Raw genomic sequence first — 15,973 nt, 5'->3', positions numbered from 1 at the left:
CTTTTAATAGACATTCAGAAGTTTCTCGCATTTACCTTGACTAGTTTGAAAAAGTTACCCCACGAATGTAGGAAGGATCTAATTAAAAGAGAATGCCAGAAAACGCGTCGCGTGTCGCGTTGCTAAGGCAATGATGTTCCTATCCATTCCCCTAAGGAATACAGCTCTTGCAGACAGCCCAGCTTCATCGCGCAGAAGGTAGGATAAGCTGGTTTGCATTTGGGTGGATGTGCGGGGAAGAGATAGGGTGATGTGAGATTTAAGGCATCCTAGATACTGTATCTATCTTCTTTGTTTCGCAATTTAGGGTTAGGGTTTATAGACCGCTTCCTGGTTGGTGAAGGGCGTTTTCTCGGTGAATGCGGTTATCGGGCAAGGCAAGGGGATTCATCTTCCACGACCCAAGGAAACAAGAAAGACCAGGCAACGTGTGCTTGAGAAGAGATTCATGGTATTCTGCAAAGAGAGGCGTGTTCTATCCAATAAACTAGTCACGATCGACGTAGCCGAAAAACCAGCTCACCCCGCCCCGTCCAACGCCTGCCCCAAGCACATCTGATAATACACCCCCCTCCTCGCGAGCAGAACCTCGTGCGTCCCGCTCTCCACAATCCGTCCCCGAACAAGCACATAGATACAATCGCTCCCCTTCACCGTCGAAAGCCGATGCGCAATCGCAATCGTCGTCCTCCCCACACTCGCGCGCTCCAACGCCGCCTGCACAACCCTCTCACTCTCCGTATCCAGCGCACTCGTCGCCTCATCGAGAAGTAAAAGTCTCGGCTTTCGGAGAAGCGCACGCGCAATCGCGATGCGTTGGCGTTGTCCGCCGGAGAAGAGGGACCCGCGTGCACCGCAGGGCGTGGACAAGCCGTTGGGGAGGGAGGATATGAAATCGAATGCGTTTGCCTGGTGGCAGGCGGAGTGGATCTCAGATTCGGGGATTGAGGAGGGGTTCGGGATGCCGAGGGTGATGTTTTCGAGGACACTGCCGTCGTACAGGATTGGTTCTTGTTGGACGAGGGAGAGGTGCGTGCGGTAGGTTTGTAGCGGGATAGTGGTGACGGGCGTTCCGTCGAGGGTTATGCGGCCACAGGACGGGTTGTAGTAGCGCTCTAGCAGGGCGATTATACTTGATTTGCCATGGCCGGAGGGGCCGACGAAAGCGATGGATTGGCCAGGGGAGACCTGGTTATCGTCAGTCAGTTATCCGTTTTGTTTCCGTACCCAGAGAGGATACTTAGGTGGATGGCTCAGCGTTACCTTAATGTTGAGATCCGTCAGAATGGGCCGGTTCGGTCTGGTTGGGTATCGGAACTCGATATCTTGTAGTTCCAAGCTGGCTGCATGGTTTTGGTCTTTCTCGGGGGTGCTATGGCTGGGGTGGTCGTCCTCCAAACCCCCATCTCGCACACTCGGGACCAGAGAGCGGAGCCAGAAGATGTAGTTGCATGCTCCTCGCGCCTTTGTCAGGCCTGGAAGCTGGTTAGTCAGCGCTGAAAATTCCACAGAGGGTATGGGTCCGTACTAGTCGTGAACATGAAGAATGATGCAGCTGCCTCTCCCGAGAGGATAGCTCCAATAACAACTATGTATAGCTTCGTGCTAGAGTATTCGCCAGTCGAGAGCAGTCGCCCTCCGTACCTATACCGTGTATTAGACCAAGTAAATTCAACAGCGAAAGGAAAGGAGGATACATACCAAAAGCTCAACGCCATAGACAACAACGAAAGCGACTGCGTGAGCGCCAACCACGCCGTCGTCCACACCAAACCTCGGATACTCCTCCGCGCAATGCCTCTCAGAATCCCCTTATACCTGTCCAATATTACCGGCTCAATCGCCAACGACGCAACGGTGCGAATCGCCGAAATCGCTTCTCCCGCGAGCGCCGCGCTCTCCGCAAACCGATCGCCCGTACTCTTCTCAAGCTGCGTCTCCAGCCTTATCCGAAGATACCCGCAGAATGTGATGGGGATCATGGCGCCAGCCAAAACAACGAGACCCAGTTTCCAGCCGACGGCGATGGAAAGAATCGAGCTGGAGACGATGTTCACGACGGCGATTAATATGATGCCGATGTTGAAGCCGAGGAGTTCTTGTAGGCTCGTGGGTTTTGTTGAGAGATGTGAGACGAGTGAGCCCGTTGTGTGCGAGGGTTGGTCGTAGAAGGTCATGTCTTGGGTTATGTAGCTGCGGAAAATCTGCATGCGGTAGGTGTAGACAACGGTCTGTACGTGTTAGTTGGTATTGGCTGTCCCGTACAGGGAGGGAAGGGCGCTTACTGTTGAGATGATGTTGGTTACCCAACCAAGGATTGCGTACACGACAAGGATGACGAGTGCGATGACGAAGAACATGAGCGCGTAGAACTCGCCTTGGTCGATCATTTCTGCCGTGTCTGCAATCTGGAAGGCGTCGAGAGATCTGGCGAAGACGAACGCGAGGACTGGATAACTTCCACCTACGAAGGCTGTCAGCCATTAATTCTCCCAGAAGAGGCAAGACATGAGTACTGTACCTCCAACAATACAAGCGATCACAACAATCACAAACTCCATCCACAGCTCGCGCCGCTCCTTCACGAGGATTGCGATACAGCGCAGGAGGCTCTGGCTGTCGATAGAGTCAGTCTCAAGCTCGAGAGCACTAGTGTCCCTTGGGCTTTCCGCCTCCACAAAGGGCATGTTCGTGACCAGAGCGTCCTCTTCAGTCTCTTGCTCTTCACGCCATGCAACGTCAGTAGTCTTATTTGCGCCGAGATCCTGGGCTTCGATCAGCCGATGATACATCCCACCCGCCGCGTTGAGCTCATCGTGCGTCCCCTTCTCAATGATCCTCCCCTTGGAGAGAACCACAATCTGGTCTGCCTTCCTGATCGTAGAGAGCTTATGCGCAATGACGATTGTTGTCCGCCACGCGGAAACATTGTCCAAAGCCTCTTGCACGATCTTCTCGGCGCGCGGGTCAAGCGCGCTGGTAGCTTCGTCGAGGATGAGCACTTTTGGATCCGAGACGATACTTCGAGCGATTGCAATCCGTTGCTTCTGGCCGCCGGACAGGACGCTCGCGCGTTCGCCGACACGGGTGTCGTAGCCCTATTTTCTCGGGTGAGTCGGTCGTCGTTCCAAAAGGAGAGTAGAAAAAGAGTGAATCTGTGCTTCGTACCTCAGGCAAGCCTTCAATAAACTCATGCGCATACGCTGCCTTGCAAGCCTCAATAACCCTCTCCAGCTGCTCCTCGCGGGAAGCATTAATATACTCCGTCCCAGCAAGACCATACGCCACATTCTCGAATACTGTTCCGTTGAACAACGTCGGTTCCTGCTGCACAATCCTCACGCTCGTCCTTAACCACCTCACATTCAGCTCGCGGATATCCATCCCGTCCAACAACACGCCGCCCTCAAGCGGATCATACCATCTCTCCAATAGCGCTGAGATCGTACTCTTCCCAGACCCACTCGGCCCGACCAACGCCGTCGTCTTGTTGGCAGGTACAGCGAGGGTGAAGTCTTCGAGAACGCGGACCTGCGGCCGCGTCGGGTATGAGAAGGCGATGTTCGAGAACTGTATTTCGCCGCGGCAGGTCTCGGGCTGTTTCCCCAACGTCGAGAGTGCGTCAATGCTCGGCTCGTGGTCGATGACCTCCCACATGAACTGCGCTGCGGAGGCGGCGCGGGTGATTTGTACGATTTGCGGAGCGATTTGGGTCATGGACGTTGCGGCGAGGATTACGGCGAAGATGACCCTGTTCAAGACACAAGGAAGTTAGGCAGAAAGATCTCAAGCCGGGTAGTCAGGGGAAAGAGAGGAGAAAAATGAAAGAAAGGGAGCTCACGTAACAACCGCCCCCGGCTCATCAATCTCCCCACGTGCATACATGCGAATCCCCTGCCAAAACGCCAATCCGTACCCGGCATACGCACAAAAGAACTCCCCCGCATAGAGGATCGCCATATTTGCCGACTGCTGAATCCCCAGCCGTCTCGCCTCGCCTGCAAACGCCTCATACTTACCCGTCAAAGCTTCGAACGCATTAAATGCATGCACGGTCTTCATACTCGCAAGGACCTCCTCCGCCAAACTCCCTGCGTGCGAGTCCACGCGCAGAATGGCATTCTCAGCTTGCACGAGGAACGCGGAGCAGATTGTCGTGATGATCAGGATCGCTGGCGCAATGCAGATTGTTATGAGCGTGAGCTTCCACTGCACGGCGAAGGCGGTGATGAAGGCTGCGACAAAGGTTGCTGTGCCCTGGAGGACGAAGCCGAGTTTCTCCGAGGTTCCGCTGTTGATTAGGTTGGCGTTTGTGGTGACGTGGGTGACGGGGGAGCCGCCGAGGGAGGCGTCGAAGAAGGAAATGGGTTGTTGGAGAAGCCGGGTGAGGAAGGCGGTTCGGAGGGCTTTGGTTGTGCGGAGGGCGGAGATAGAGATGGAGAGCTGGAGTAACAGCGGGGTTGGCATAGGCGTGGAAGGTGTTGTAGCTGGATACTGGGTACTGGGTAGAGGAACGTACTGTCCAGATATAAACCAACGAAAACTTTCCGATGAAGAGATACACAAAGTAAAGCCTGAGTAAGGAAGGCAGATTAGACCGATGGATGGGTGTGGCAGCACCTAGAACAATAGGACAAGGGGAATAAATGCACATACAAAAATCTATCCAAACTATCCCGAAACTTCTCTGGCGAGCTCTGCCCTGTCGCAAGGTCATTAAACGTCGTAAGCATCTTTCCGAAGAGAAGATCCATCAGGGGAAGTGCTGCGCCCGCACCAATGGCTCCCACTAGAGCGAGCGCATTGAGCGTCCACCCGAAGGAGTCGGCATAGCTGAAGATGCGGAGGTAGCTCTTGAGCCCGCCGCTCTGTGGATGTGGATGAGTTCCGGTGTTAGATGGTTTGGAGTATTCATCTGTTTGTGGAGTAGGTGATGGTGGAGATGCAGCGGCGTCTTGGACTGTCGGTGAAGTGCTCATGATGAAGCAGCCATTGTGTTACGCCGATCAACAGGATGATCTGGCTCGGGGTGGGCTGGCCAGGATACATGAAGTAGATTGATTGTTCTCACGAAAGAGGGAACCCGCGGGCTCCGAGCCCGTTGACAGCCTAGACCGCCGCACCCGCGGATTCCGCAGGCTGGATCCGACGAACGATGACTGGAATCTCGATGCCTAAAAACGCATTGGAGAGGTTGTGAATTGGTTCCCCTACTGGTTTTGCTTTCACCAATCAAACAGTTGAGTTCGTCTCGGCTGTGCTGACTTGGGCCGAAAAAGATAACTGTCAAGATAGCCGGCAAGGTCCTCGTTTCATGCTGCTGAACATGGGTACTAGAATTCATCTCTTTGAAATGCCTACCTGCAAGTCATATATACGTCTCGATATCCATATATATGTATCTACTGGTTACGTTTGCACCCTCAAACTGTCTTTCATTGCCGCCCGTCCCCAAACATCCACCTGAAGCTTGTACACAAGACCTAAGAACAGACCCCAGCCCCCTGGCTCGGGTCAATTAAGCCACTGTTCACAAAGTACAAATAATTCCAATAATCCGCCTGGGTCCCCTCGCCATCCACAGTTGCGTTTCCAGAAAACTTGGCCGTCCAGTATGCACTGCCGCGGGTATACTGCGCAAACGCATACAAGCCCGTGTTCAGCGCCTTCTGCCTCCCCGCGAATGTATTATCGAGCTCAGCCTGGATCGACCACTCGCCTATGAAGACCGGGAATTTTCCGTCGCCCGCCGACGCCGCCGCATCCTCACAGATGTACTCGGTAATGTTGGCCCCCGACGCGCTGCGACCCGCGAAGTAATAGTTGTGAACGTCGAACACGACGTTGGCGTTGGCGGGCAGCTTCGACGACCAGTAGGATTCGGGCCGGAAGGAGCCCTGGAACATGATTGGGATCTTGGGGTTCACGGCCGCGACTTTGTTGTTGACGGCGAGGATGTATTTGAGCACGTATGCGGCACCGCTGTCGGTGAGTGCGGCGGGGGCGCCGAAGGCGGCGATGTTGTCGACTGGCTCGTTGATCGGAGCGATGGTGTACGACGCAGAGTTGCCGGATTGGTTCTGCACGTAGTCGATGACGGCGTCGATTGCTTCCAGGGAGTAGTCGTAGGCGGTTTGGTTATTGAACCAGCCAAAGTGGCCAGAGGCCTCGCCGAAGGGCATTCCGTTCACGCCGCCGGGGAGCGAATGCACATCGATGATGATATGCATCTTGTACTTGGTGATAGCGTACGTGGCGATGTTCTTGAGGAAGCTGACCTGGTTGCCGCTGTACAGCTGCGATCCAGGAACCTGAACCCAAGCAGCGTAGGTGGTGGGTATGCGCAGTGTGTTGACCCCTGCGCCCGCTAGCTTGTCGATGTCGCTGGGAGTGATGTAGGTTGCATACCGACGCTCAAGAATCGGGCCACACTGGCTGCCTTGGTTGGCACAGAGGCCCCATTCATCCTCGGCGCCCTTGGAGTTTGCTGCCCACCATGTCGTGTCGATGGTGGATTCCTGGCAGAGCCAGCCGCCCAAATTCACACCGTTAGCCCTGTAAGTAGCCCAACTGATGTATTGGGCCATAGAAAGCCCAAAGAAGGGAAGAGTCAATGCGAGCTTCATGATTCAAAATGAGGAATGAGATGATAGCCGCGGATGTGTGCTGGTAGGTTGCGGTTGTGATTCCTCGAGAGAGCGCACGTCCGGTATTTATCTTGTGCCCGTTGCGAAAAGTGTCCCTGCTCATCTCCGATGACTACAGATTAGGCTCTGTGCTTTCGTAAGAGAAATTGGACCCTGAAACGAATTCTTCACGCGATGCGCCACTTTGACGCTTGTGGAGGTGACTAGAGGCACACCGGGGAAGCCGGGATTGGCCATCACGCACCCCGCATCCATCCAGCTGGACCTGACAGGGAATATCACTGTGTAGAGTCCACATCCCGACTCGACATGGAGTCATTAAGACAGACAGTGAGTGGGCAGCTCGGACCATGATGCACCGAGTTCTCTTCTCGCTGAATTCTCCCTCCACTTACCGACTTCGCTGGTGCGACCTTGTTTTTAATTCTCGTGTTCCAGTGCCCTCAATCTATACTAATGGTATTTCTAGCCTAGCTCTTAGAAAGATATTCTCTATATAGATAAAGTTGGCTCCCCAGTTCTACTAGATATTAATAAATACTTAACATCCGCCTTATGGCGACTTGTATTACTAGACAAGAAGTATTTTAGTCTAATCTTCCCCGTCTTAAACAAGTATAAGCAGAATTCTAAGCCTCGTGCAACCGCCTCGAAGAAGTTTCACACGGGCTACCTAGCCAGTAAAAATTTATTCCGATTTAAATACTGTTTAATTCTCTTTAAAATCTTAATAAAACTCGCCGAGGCATAACTATCCCGCAGAAACCACATTGTCGAGTTAGGATTTGAACGACTCTGAGTAGAATGGTATGGGGGCTTTGGTATACTAGGATTCCATTTTATCAGGCCCGTTCCTGTAGTACGCAGGTCTCCGCCCAGACCCCTGCACGAAAGGCCGTAATCCCTGAGAGCCTGAAAGTCTGCTGGACAGGCTCAGATTTTGCGGCAGCATCAATCCGAGTAATACTAAAATACACCTTTGTCGTGGCGAGTTGTATTTTTATTTCCTTGCTAAATATCACCGTATTATGTTGGACATCAGCCAATCCCGAGCTAGTTTCAACAGAACGTTATTTTGCCAAGGACCACTAACGTATGCTCCAGAAGCAGGCCGCATTGAAGTTACTGAAAGCAAGTGCTTCTCAAACCAAGAAGCTACTTTGCGATACCTCTTCAGTTATCAAGTATCGGCCTAGGCTTTTCTGACAAGCTCATGTTCTCAAACTATTGAATCACAGAGAGCAGACCGGCTCCAAAACAAAACAGACTTGCGTCTTATACTGCCTACAAGAGAATATTTTTGCCGGGCTGAGAACTGATAAATACAGCTTTCCCAGTGTGTGGACATCGACACGTTTGATTATCCTCTTGCGCATAGCGTACAGAGAGAAAATGGAGATAGAGCAGTTGGAACCAAATTGATACCCTCTAGGTCAATAAAAAGCCGAGGTGATGAATTAAGAATCGACTTAAAATTACGTTCTTTGACTGAACAGCATTGCTGTATGCGTTGACTGCGGCAAGAGGGCTGTATATATCCTCTTCTGCCTAGCGCGTCGCCGGGATTATATACCTCCATTAACACTCTAGGGATTCAGTCGAATCGAGGACGTTCATGCGAACAGATTTGGTGGCCATCTTGCTGTAGCATAGCCACTGATATGCGGATACTCCCCGCAGCAAAACCTCAGTGCCTACTACTATACAGAGTAAAAAAACCTCTGGACCGTGCTATTCCAGCCCCCGTGCCCGGGGACTGAAAACGAGTTTGCCAACCGAGACGGAGCGGGAGACCACATCTCACCGCGGGTCTTCACAGCCTCAGCTTGTCGCTCTTCCTTCCCATATCGCATATATCGCCTACCAATCCAGGATCGACATTCGGTATAAAACCCCATCACATTCAAACTGATTGAAATGCCATCAACCAGCCCAACCTTTTGCGATATGGCCCAAGCTTTACAAAGCGACAACAGTCTTCAGATCATCCTCGCCACGAGCGAGAATCACACCCAGGTCATCGGGGGGGGGTTCATGCCTTCCCCGCTGCAGCGAGACGCAGTCAACGGCACAGAGCGAGAATGCACGGTGGGAGAGACAAGTTTATTCTTCCATTTGGGCGAAGACTTCCGTGTGTTTCATTACAAGAATCAACTGCATTATTTGTTCAAGACGATAATCTGGATGGATGATGAGACGGAGGACGAGGCGTCGTCGTCGACGACGGGCGTGCATTATGTTGAAGACCAGACCAAAACAGCGGGTGCAGCGAGACTGCACTTTGATAATCTCCAAAAGACATCTTCTTTACTTGCCGCCGAGGAGAGAAACTAAGGGTGGGAGGGTATGAGAATCACTGTGCTGAGCTGCCAGGAAGCTATGCCAGAAATTCTGGAAGTGGTGGTCAGTCCGAGCCGGGTTTACGTCTTTTGTATTGTGCCCTGAGCACAAATGTCTATAAGAAAGGTAGAGCATATTTCATTCAGCCCTGTAGATAATTCGAAGCCTCATTTCCAGTCCTCAACCCCTAAGACCTCGACTGCTAACTAACTAATTACCATCCGCAGAATCCAAATTATCCCCACGAACCCGCCTCCCCATCCTCCTCAACCAGACCTCCAAATCAAAGCCCCCCTCACTGAGATCCTCAGCCCCCCCCACAAACTTAAACGTATATCCCAAAACCTCTTGGCTCCCCTCCCCATCCACAACTCTAATGCGACACCTCTTCGCCCGGTAATTCTCAGTCTCATACACCGCCAACCTCTCGCCCTCCTCCCGCGTGCGCACTTCATAGACAACCCCCCGAACCATCGACCCCGGTTCTGCCTCCACCTGATGACGCCTCTGAGAGGTGAAGGCTTGTTGATTCCTCTATATAAGACTATAAAGAGAACTAGCTAAGGCAGCTGGATAGGCGGTAAGCTGACATCTCAGATACCAAGACTTTAGGACTGCTGTTTCACCCCCCCAGCTCACCGCACAAACATAAAGCCAAAATATAGACAAAAAATTACTATAAAAAAAAGAGTATAAAAAATTATAATTATAAAAACCAGACAATATAGTAGAAGAACTGCCCGACTTTCTTAAAGTCTAAGAAATCTGTATATATCTACCTAGCTAATTATTTTAGCTATATAAAAAACTAAGAATATAACAATACAGTATAAAAACCGCCCGATTTTTTTAAAGTCTAAGAAACTTATATACACCCGCCGGCTAATTACTATATATAAATATCTTAGCTTAGCTTTTAAAAATATTAATTATATATAGTATAGTAAAAACTTGGATTTCTAACTTTGGAGAATACTATATATCGGTTCTAAAAGACTTTTAATCGCCAGAATATAGTTTAGAATATAGATAAAAGTAATAATTAAGACCGTATATAAAAAAACCGCAGAAAGTATACTTACCGTTAATTTATTTAGTTAATACAGCAGTCTAAAAAATAAGAAATTCTGTATTAGTTTAGCCGGATGTAGATTTTTTAATAAATAGTTTAATATTATTATTAAAGTTCTTCTTTAGTACTTTAATAATAGAGAATAATATACCAAAAAGGTTAGTTTTCTTATTTTTTTTAGTCTTATCCGCGAGGCTTTCAAAGTGTTGAATCAACTTAAAAAGTTTTATATTATTAGAAAAATCTATATTATTATTAATCTTATTTTTACAGACCATAATTTACGCGGGAAAAGTATTTTTAAACTTATATAAAAATATTAAAACCGCAGAGTATATATTAAGCTTATAGCTGAAATAACAGATATTAAAATATAAGACTTAAAAACAGTAATATATATAAACATATTAATAAAAGTCAAAGTATAAAAAAATAAGAAATTTAATATAATATTCTATTTACTTGCTATACCGGCTTTATAAATAATATAATATATTTTATTAAAACTTTTATTCGCGTGTATACAGTTGGTATAAATAGTTAAATATTTATTAAAAATTTTAGATAAGAGTTAATTTATAAACTAACTATTAATAGTAACAGACTACTTATTTTATATTATATATTTCTTTTTATCGTCGATTATATATAGGCGGGAAAGAATAGGATTAATTAGAATATCAGCTTAATTAATATAAAGAATAATCTTAATAAAATAATATTAAATATTCTAGTTAAAATAGTCTTTAAGTAGTTTTACTCCCGGAAGTATTATAGAAAGAGTTGTAGAAAGAATTTAGTTGCTATATTAATACTAATTAGATACGGTAGAAACAGTAGCTTTGCTGTTAGACTCGGCTATTTTAGTATAAAAGCCTGCAGGCTAAAAAGTCTTGTTATTATAAATAAATAGAAACAGAAGATATATATAAGTATAAAATACTAAAAAATATAAAGATATTAATAAAAAGTAATAAAATAACATATTATTAAGAGCGAGGGCTTATAACCTAATAACGCCTCTGAGAGGTAGAAAAGGCTTGTTGATTCCTCTATATAAGGCTATAGAGAGAACTAGCTAAGGCAGCCGGGTGGGCGGTGAGCTGGCACCTCAGGCACCAAGGCCCCAGGGCCGCCGTCACCACCAAAGCCGGATACTGACCCCACAGCTTACATGCGTAGCCGAGGAGGTATGCAGGCTTGAGTTGGGGCTTCTCGGCTACGCCAAGGACTTCACCCAGTATTGATAGGTCGGCGAGGGTGCCGTAGAAGAAGTAGGGGCCGGTGGGTGCTGCCACAGGTTGAGGTTTTGGTGTGTGGTTGATGAACCTGGGAGAAGTGGTGCGTAGTCTTAGGACGTGGGGTGATATCTTTGATTTCGGGTTTGACGGGGGTGGAGGTGGTGGAGGGGGGGCGGGGGTGGCTGCTTTCTTTGGCTTGGGGAGCCATAATGGATATTGTTGATTCAAATGAGAAGTAGAAAGTGATAGAGTGCTGCCTCAGCGATTGGTATCTACCAAACATGTTAGACTGAGCCGAAGGTTCTGGTTAGTAGGGAAGCTTCGAGGTTCGTGGAATGGCAACAAAGCAGCGTTTGGCGGGGAGATCGCACGTGCCGCATAATCACTGGCCAAGGCCGGGCTATTGGCCGCATGTTTCTGCAATCTTGATTTGGAAATACATGTGACAATGGATGTTCGAGCTTTGATGACCAAGAATTGGAAGAATGATGATATTGTGTGCTCCATTTTCGACAGCAGTCTCTGTTGGGATATACTCCGAACTCTGGGAATTAACTCTCGGTGGATCAGGTGCTACTAATCCAGAGCATGCGATGCAATTAGTTGGTCATGCCTATATCTACTACCTTACTACCTATGCACCTAGCTGTCTTTTGTATGGAGGAATGAGTGAGGTGTTTTGTGCCAGAGGTCCGAGCTACCGTATTCGGATCAAATCAAGGCTCGTAGTCGGGATCTACCTAGAAAGACTAGGATTCCAGAAGAAGGGCTAGAGCTGATACATGGGACGCGAAGAACGCGGTCGATATTAGGGCTGCCATGCGGGAGTTCCAGAACCGTTGCACCCTATCAAAAGTCGCCAATGTCTCCAGTTTCGGGGAGTACAGTCCCGATTAGGCCAGTATCTATATGGGTAGACTTGAATCTAGTCAAGGTTGATAGCAATTGAATTTCTATCTTAACGAGGCTAAAGCTTAACTTGGATTGGAACTCTTCTTCGAAAGGAAGTATCTTTGGTCCGGGTTTTCTGTTAGACTATACTATATTATCCTTTGGTATTAAGGTAGTTAGCTCCAGATATAGTTCTTTAGTCTTTATAGTATCCAACGTGAGAAGGATGGATAACTACGTCCGCCAACGGAGCAACCTACAACTCTTCGTAGCACGGTCGCAAATGGCCCAAAATACGAGCAAACGATGAGGCGCAGTGTCATAGCCAACATCCTGGATGTCCTTGAATAGTGTCAACTCCACAGAACACGTTACTGCTGATGGTCCTCTACAACGATACGCCCACGATACTTGCGACGGCTAGTGCAGCAACGATTCTCTTTGCGCTGGGCCTCGCATGGTTTGGAGAAGACCTGGACGGTAAAGATGTTCTGGCGTCTGTAGCGGCCTACGCCGCGGTAATGGTGGTTCTCATGGGAACTTCCTCCTCAGTTCATCACGTAAACGACAGGTGACTTTCGATCCAAGCAACTGTTTTGTAACCTCGAATGTGTGGTCTCCGCGATGCAGTCGTCACACTCGCTGCCGCTGACCGCCAACCGGTGGCCTTGGCTACCGGGTAGTTCCTCGCAGCTAGCCTGCCCACATCTTCCACCTCTCTCGCAGGTGTCATCATGACATATTATCGTGACGAGCAGGTCTTGTCCACGATCAATCGACAAACCGGGGCGTCGAAGTACATGTTGTATCTCATCCTAGGCGGCATCGCGACCATCGCCATCACGATGCCCATGCCCTACCAGTGTGTCTCAGCTAACACAGCGGCCGATAATGACACGATTCTTGGCCATCCTGGTGGTGCTGTTCGAAAGGTCATTCATTCGGTAGGTGTTTGAAGAATAGGCGGGCACGCCCGCTCCGGGGGTCATGACCGAAGGGCCGCTGCCCGTAGCTGGCGTGTACATTGACGATGGCCGAGATAAACAGTAAACCTACACTACCCCGTGAGATAATACTCCCGGTATCTGGAATCGTCATGTCAACGATGATCTGCAGGTCAGCCTGGCTCCCCGATCGGGGATGGAGGACTACTGTTACGTGGCCGTGAAGAACCGCGGCATCGGACCTGCACACAATCTGAAAGTGACTCTGTATGAATCGAACAGTCCCACGCTCACCCTGTGGCGGGAGCACCTTCAAGCGCGGGAAACTCTGAGGCTCCACGGTTCTCTTAGTGAGAACAAGCAGCAACAACGCTTCCTCGGACCGTTTTCTTGGGTCGCAGATACCAATCGATCATTTGATATGGTTTGTGTATTGGCCTGATTCCTCTACGTAAGGCTATCGGAGAACTAGCTAAGGCAGCCGGGTGGGCGGTGAGCTGGCCCCTCAGGCATCAAGGCCCCAGGGCCGCCGTGAAACATCTTGCAGTATGAACAGAATGATACAAATTTGTGTGCCGTCACTTGTGGATGAAAAGTCTTTACTGGACTACAAATGAATAACTTAGCGATCGAACAACATTACTATGTTGATGCACCAATATCACACCGCAGTAATAGAAAGTCTCGATACGGTTATCACCCCCACCATCCGACAGGGTGGATCGGCGAGCTGAAACCCGCCGGCGGAGGACCGGCGGAGGATCGGTTGGTGCTGACTCTGCGGCTCCACTGCAGTGCAGTGGGCAGCCAAGCAAACCCGTCCATCTAGCCAATGCTTGGTCAAATCTTGATCCTAACTACTCAGTACTAGTACAGCTGCAGTATTGCGGGGTTGAGTGCTACGCGATGAGTGGGATTATGCTCCGTATTTGGGTTTTCGCCTCACGCTAGGGTCCCCCACTGCTTATGGCTTAGTTGGTGAAATGCCGGGTTTCTGCATCGAGGAACGAGGGGCATTGTGAGATAGGAGGTTGTTCGAGACGAATCATATAGTTGACACAGGTTGATGAGATATACTGTCCTTTCAGACGAGCTCTTCAGTGGCGAACCCTGTCGATTGAGGCAAACGCCAGCGAGCCAATTTCTGGACAGGTTCCGACTTACCTCTCAAGGTACCTTTGCAGCGCGCGTATAGCCCGCACAAGAGTCGCACCAGCCTCGCCCCCCTCTTTGCGTTCTAGCGAACCCTCCCGCAACTCCAGGTCAAAAACATGATCCGCGCCCTCGACCGGAAAGTACTGCACCTCCACACAACCCTCCCGCAACTTATCCACCAGCCTCTCACTCTCACCACAAGAAACCTCCCGATCACCCGTCCCATGCACAATTACCGTCGCCGGGAACCCAGGCCCAAACACGCCGTAGTCCAGCGGGAAAAGCCCCCTCACGCGATTATCATGCCCATGCCCATGCCCCGCGACCGCCCCGTCCAGCCCTAACCCCACCACCCTCTCCCCGAACCCAGCCTCCCCCGTCAGAGAATCCAGAAACCCCCCGCGCTCCAGAAGCAAATACAGCAAGGGAAGCCGTTTTCGCGTGCGCATCTCCTCTTCAGAAGACGGGAAATCCTCCCCGATGCTTATCTCGCCCCGCGCAATCCTTTCAGAGACTTCGTGTAAAAGGCTTTCCGCTGTAGCACGATCAACCGCCCTCGCACCAGGAAGGTGAACGCTCTGGGCCCATTTCTGACTCCCGAGGTCTAGCAGCGGGTAGAGAAGCCAGAGCGCCTTCGGGGGCGGGAGGGGAATTTGGCCTGTCTGCTCTGCTGGGGAAGGAGAAGTAAAGTGCAACGCAGTCACCAGAGCGCACCAGCCTCCGGCGCTGGCGCCTGCCAGAATGATCTGGCCGGGATTGGCGGTGCAGTCGCGGTGCAGGCGGTGGAGAGAGCCGCCGGCCACCCATTCGTAGGCTGCGATTGCGTCTTCGGTGGTCGCGAGGCCGGTCGATTCGGGCAGGACCCTGTAGTCGGCGGAGATGAGGGTCCAGTTCTGGGTGAGGGCGTGGTGGAGGAGCCAGCCGGGGATCGCTCGACGGCTGCCTGTTATCTATGCTGGTTCTTAGCTTTCAGGTTTTTTTGTTGTTTCTTTTCGTCTTATTTCTTTGCATTGGTTTTCTTCGACGGCGGTTTCTAGGATGAAAGGTTGGAGAGACTTACGAGGTAGCCACCGTGAAACCACAGGAGAATTGGCCGAGGAGTTCTCGAGTCCTTGCCGGGAGGAAGGTACACGTCGAGCTGGATCTCTGTGGTGAAGTGCGTCTTGTAGACGTGGGTGTGTTTGTCGTATGTTCTGGTCGTCATCTTCGTGCTTGTTTGGCTACAGACACGCTCGTACTCGTTCCTATCGACAATTCTTAAAGCCCCGTGTCGACTACCCTGAAAGAGAATAACTCGCTAGGAGTTGGAGGGGCTGTTCTACCTGATATGGGGACTATACAGTTTTAGTGTAAGTTGCCATGTGGGGCTAGCAGGAGTCTACTCAAGTGAGGGGTATGGTGCGATACAAAGCATGCAAACAGATAACCGAGTTACACTTGTGGCATTTTGCTACCTGCCGTGAATTTCTTTTCACTACCACGGACTACTGACATTGTCTCCAGACCTCAAGTCTCCCCTCCTTCTTTTCGTTGCCCTGGTCTTGATTGTACCTGGCTGCTGTCACTGTTCCAACTCTTGTTGACTAAATATCCACTGCCTTAGTGATCGTGAGGGGTGATGGTGTGGTAGGCATCATCCGCGTCGTCGCCGCGCTTGTGGGGAGTGATGGTGTGGTAGGCATC

General features: G+C 50.0%; 5 protein-coding genes across 5 annotated transcripts; 1 reads left to right on the top strand and 4 right to left on the bottom strand.

Annotated features, from left to right (window-relative positions):
- Positions 1-439: 439 nt before the first annotated feature.
- Positions 440-5,022, bottom strand: BO72DRAFT_532140 (ABC transporter ATP-binding protein). The gene is made up of 10 exons (XM_040950419.1): positions 4,657-5,022; positions 4,520-4,574; positions 3,842-4,443; positions 3,169-3,751; positions 2,522-3,098; positions 2,286-2,464; positions 1,702-2,231; positions 1,529-1,644; positions 1,264-1,475; positions 440-1,188 (listed from the first exon to the last, which is right to left on the bottom strand). The coding sequence occupies exons 1-10, from the start codon at positions 4,977-4,979 to the stop codon at positions 520-522; spliced, it is 3,846 nt and encodes a 1,281-aa protein (XP_040796181.1). The 5' UTR covers positions 4,980-5,022; the 3' UTR covers positions 440-519.
- Positions 5,023-5,446: 424 nt separating this feature from the next.
- On the bottom strand, positions 5,447-6,766 carry BO72DRAFT_452988 (putative cellulase). The gene has a single exon (XM_040945875.1). The coding sequence runs from the start codon at positions 6,624-6,626 to the stop codon at positions 5,484-5,486; it is 1,143 nt and encodes a 380-aa protein (XP_040796180.1). The 5' UTR covers positions 6,627-6,766; the 3' UTR covers positions 5,447-5,483.
- A 2,431-nt stretch (positions 6,767-9,197) lies between these two features.
- Positions 9,198-11,471, bottom strand: BO72DRAFT_390170 (gamma-glutamylcyclotransferase family protein; the record flags this gene model as incomplete). The annotated part of the gene is made up of 2 exons (XM_040941794.1): positions 9,198-9,482; positions 11,202-11,471. Coding segments are annotated over 2 exons (555 nt in total), but the record flags the coding sequence as incomplete, so codon positions are not given.
- Positions 11,472-12,571: 1,100 nt separating this feature from the next.
- On the top strand, positions 12,572-13,577 carry BO72DRAFT_501274 (uncharacterized protein; the record flags this gene model as incomplete). The annotated part of the gene is made up of 3 exons (XM_040948964.1): positions 12,572-12,751; positions 12,875-13,135; positions 13,308-13,577. The coding sequence occupies 3 exons, from the start codon at positions 12,572-12,574 to the stop codon at positions 13,575-13,577; spliced, it is 711 nt and encodes a 236-aa protein (XP_040796178.1).
- A 631-nt stretch (positions 13,578-14,208) lies between these two features.
- On the bottom strand, positions 14,209-15,579 carry BO72DRAFT_489997 (alpha/beta hydrolase). Its single transcript, XM_040948118.1, has 2 exons — positions 15,351-15,579; positions 14,209-15,240 (listed from the first exon to the last, which is right to left on the bottom strand). Exons 1-2 carry the CDS (start codon positions 15,492-15,494, stop codon positions 14,296-14,298), a joined length of 1,089 nt encoding a protein of 362 aa, XP_040796177.1. The 5' UTR covers positions 15,495-15,579; the 3' UTR covers positions 14,209-14,295.
- Between the last annotated feature and the right edge of the window lie 394 nt (positions 15,580-15,973).

The sequence above is a fragment of the Aspergillus fijiensis genome, assembly GCF_003184825.1.
Source record: "Aspergillus fijiensis CBS 313.89 unplaced genomic scaffold BO72scaffold_81, whole genome shotgun sequence".
NCBI lineage: Eukaryota > Fungi > Ascomycota > Eurotiomycetes > Eurotiales > Aspergillaceae > Aspergillus > Aspergillus fijiensis.
This window is presented reverse-complemented; position numbering and strand designations above follow the sequence as displayed.

Excerpts from the sequence above, each read along its gene's own strand:
- BO72DRAFT_532140 (XM_040950419.1), bottom strand. The coding sequence starts at position 4,979 with ATGAGCACTTCACCGACAGTCCAAGACGCCGCTGCATCTCCACCATCA. Across the intron at positions 2,232-2,285 it reads TAACCAACATCATCTCAACA|ACCGTTGTCTACACCTACCG; the intron begins GTAAGCGCCCTT and ends TAACACGTACAG. Across the intron at positions 1,645-1,701 it reads TCTATGGCGTTGAGCTTTTG|GTACGGAGGGCGACTGCTCT; the intron begins GTATGTATCCTC and ends TACACGGTATAG.
- BO72DRAFT_452988 (XM_040945875.1), bottom strand. The coding sequence starts at position 6,626 with ATGAAGCTCGCATTGACTCTTCCCTTCTTTGGGCTTTCTATGGCCCAA.
- BO72DRAFT_489997 (XM_040948118.1), bottom strand. The coding sequence starts at position 15,494 with ATGACGACCAGAACATACGACAAACACACCCACGTCTACAAGACGCAC. Across the intron at positions 15,241-15,350 it reads GGTTTCACGGTGGCTACCTC|ATAACAGGCAGCCGTCGAGC; the intron begins GTAAGTCTCTCC and ends GAACCAGCATAG.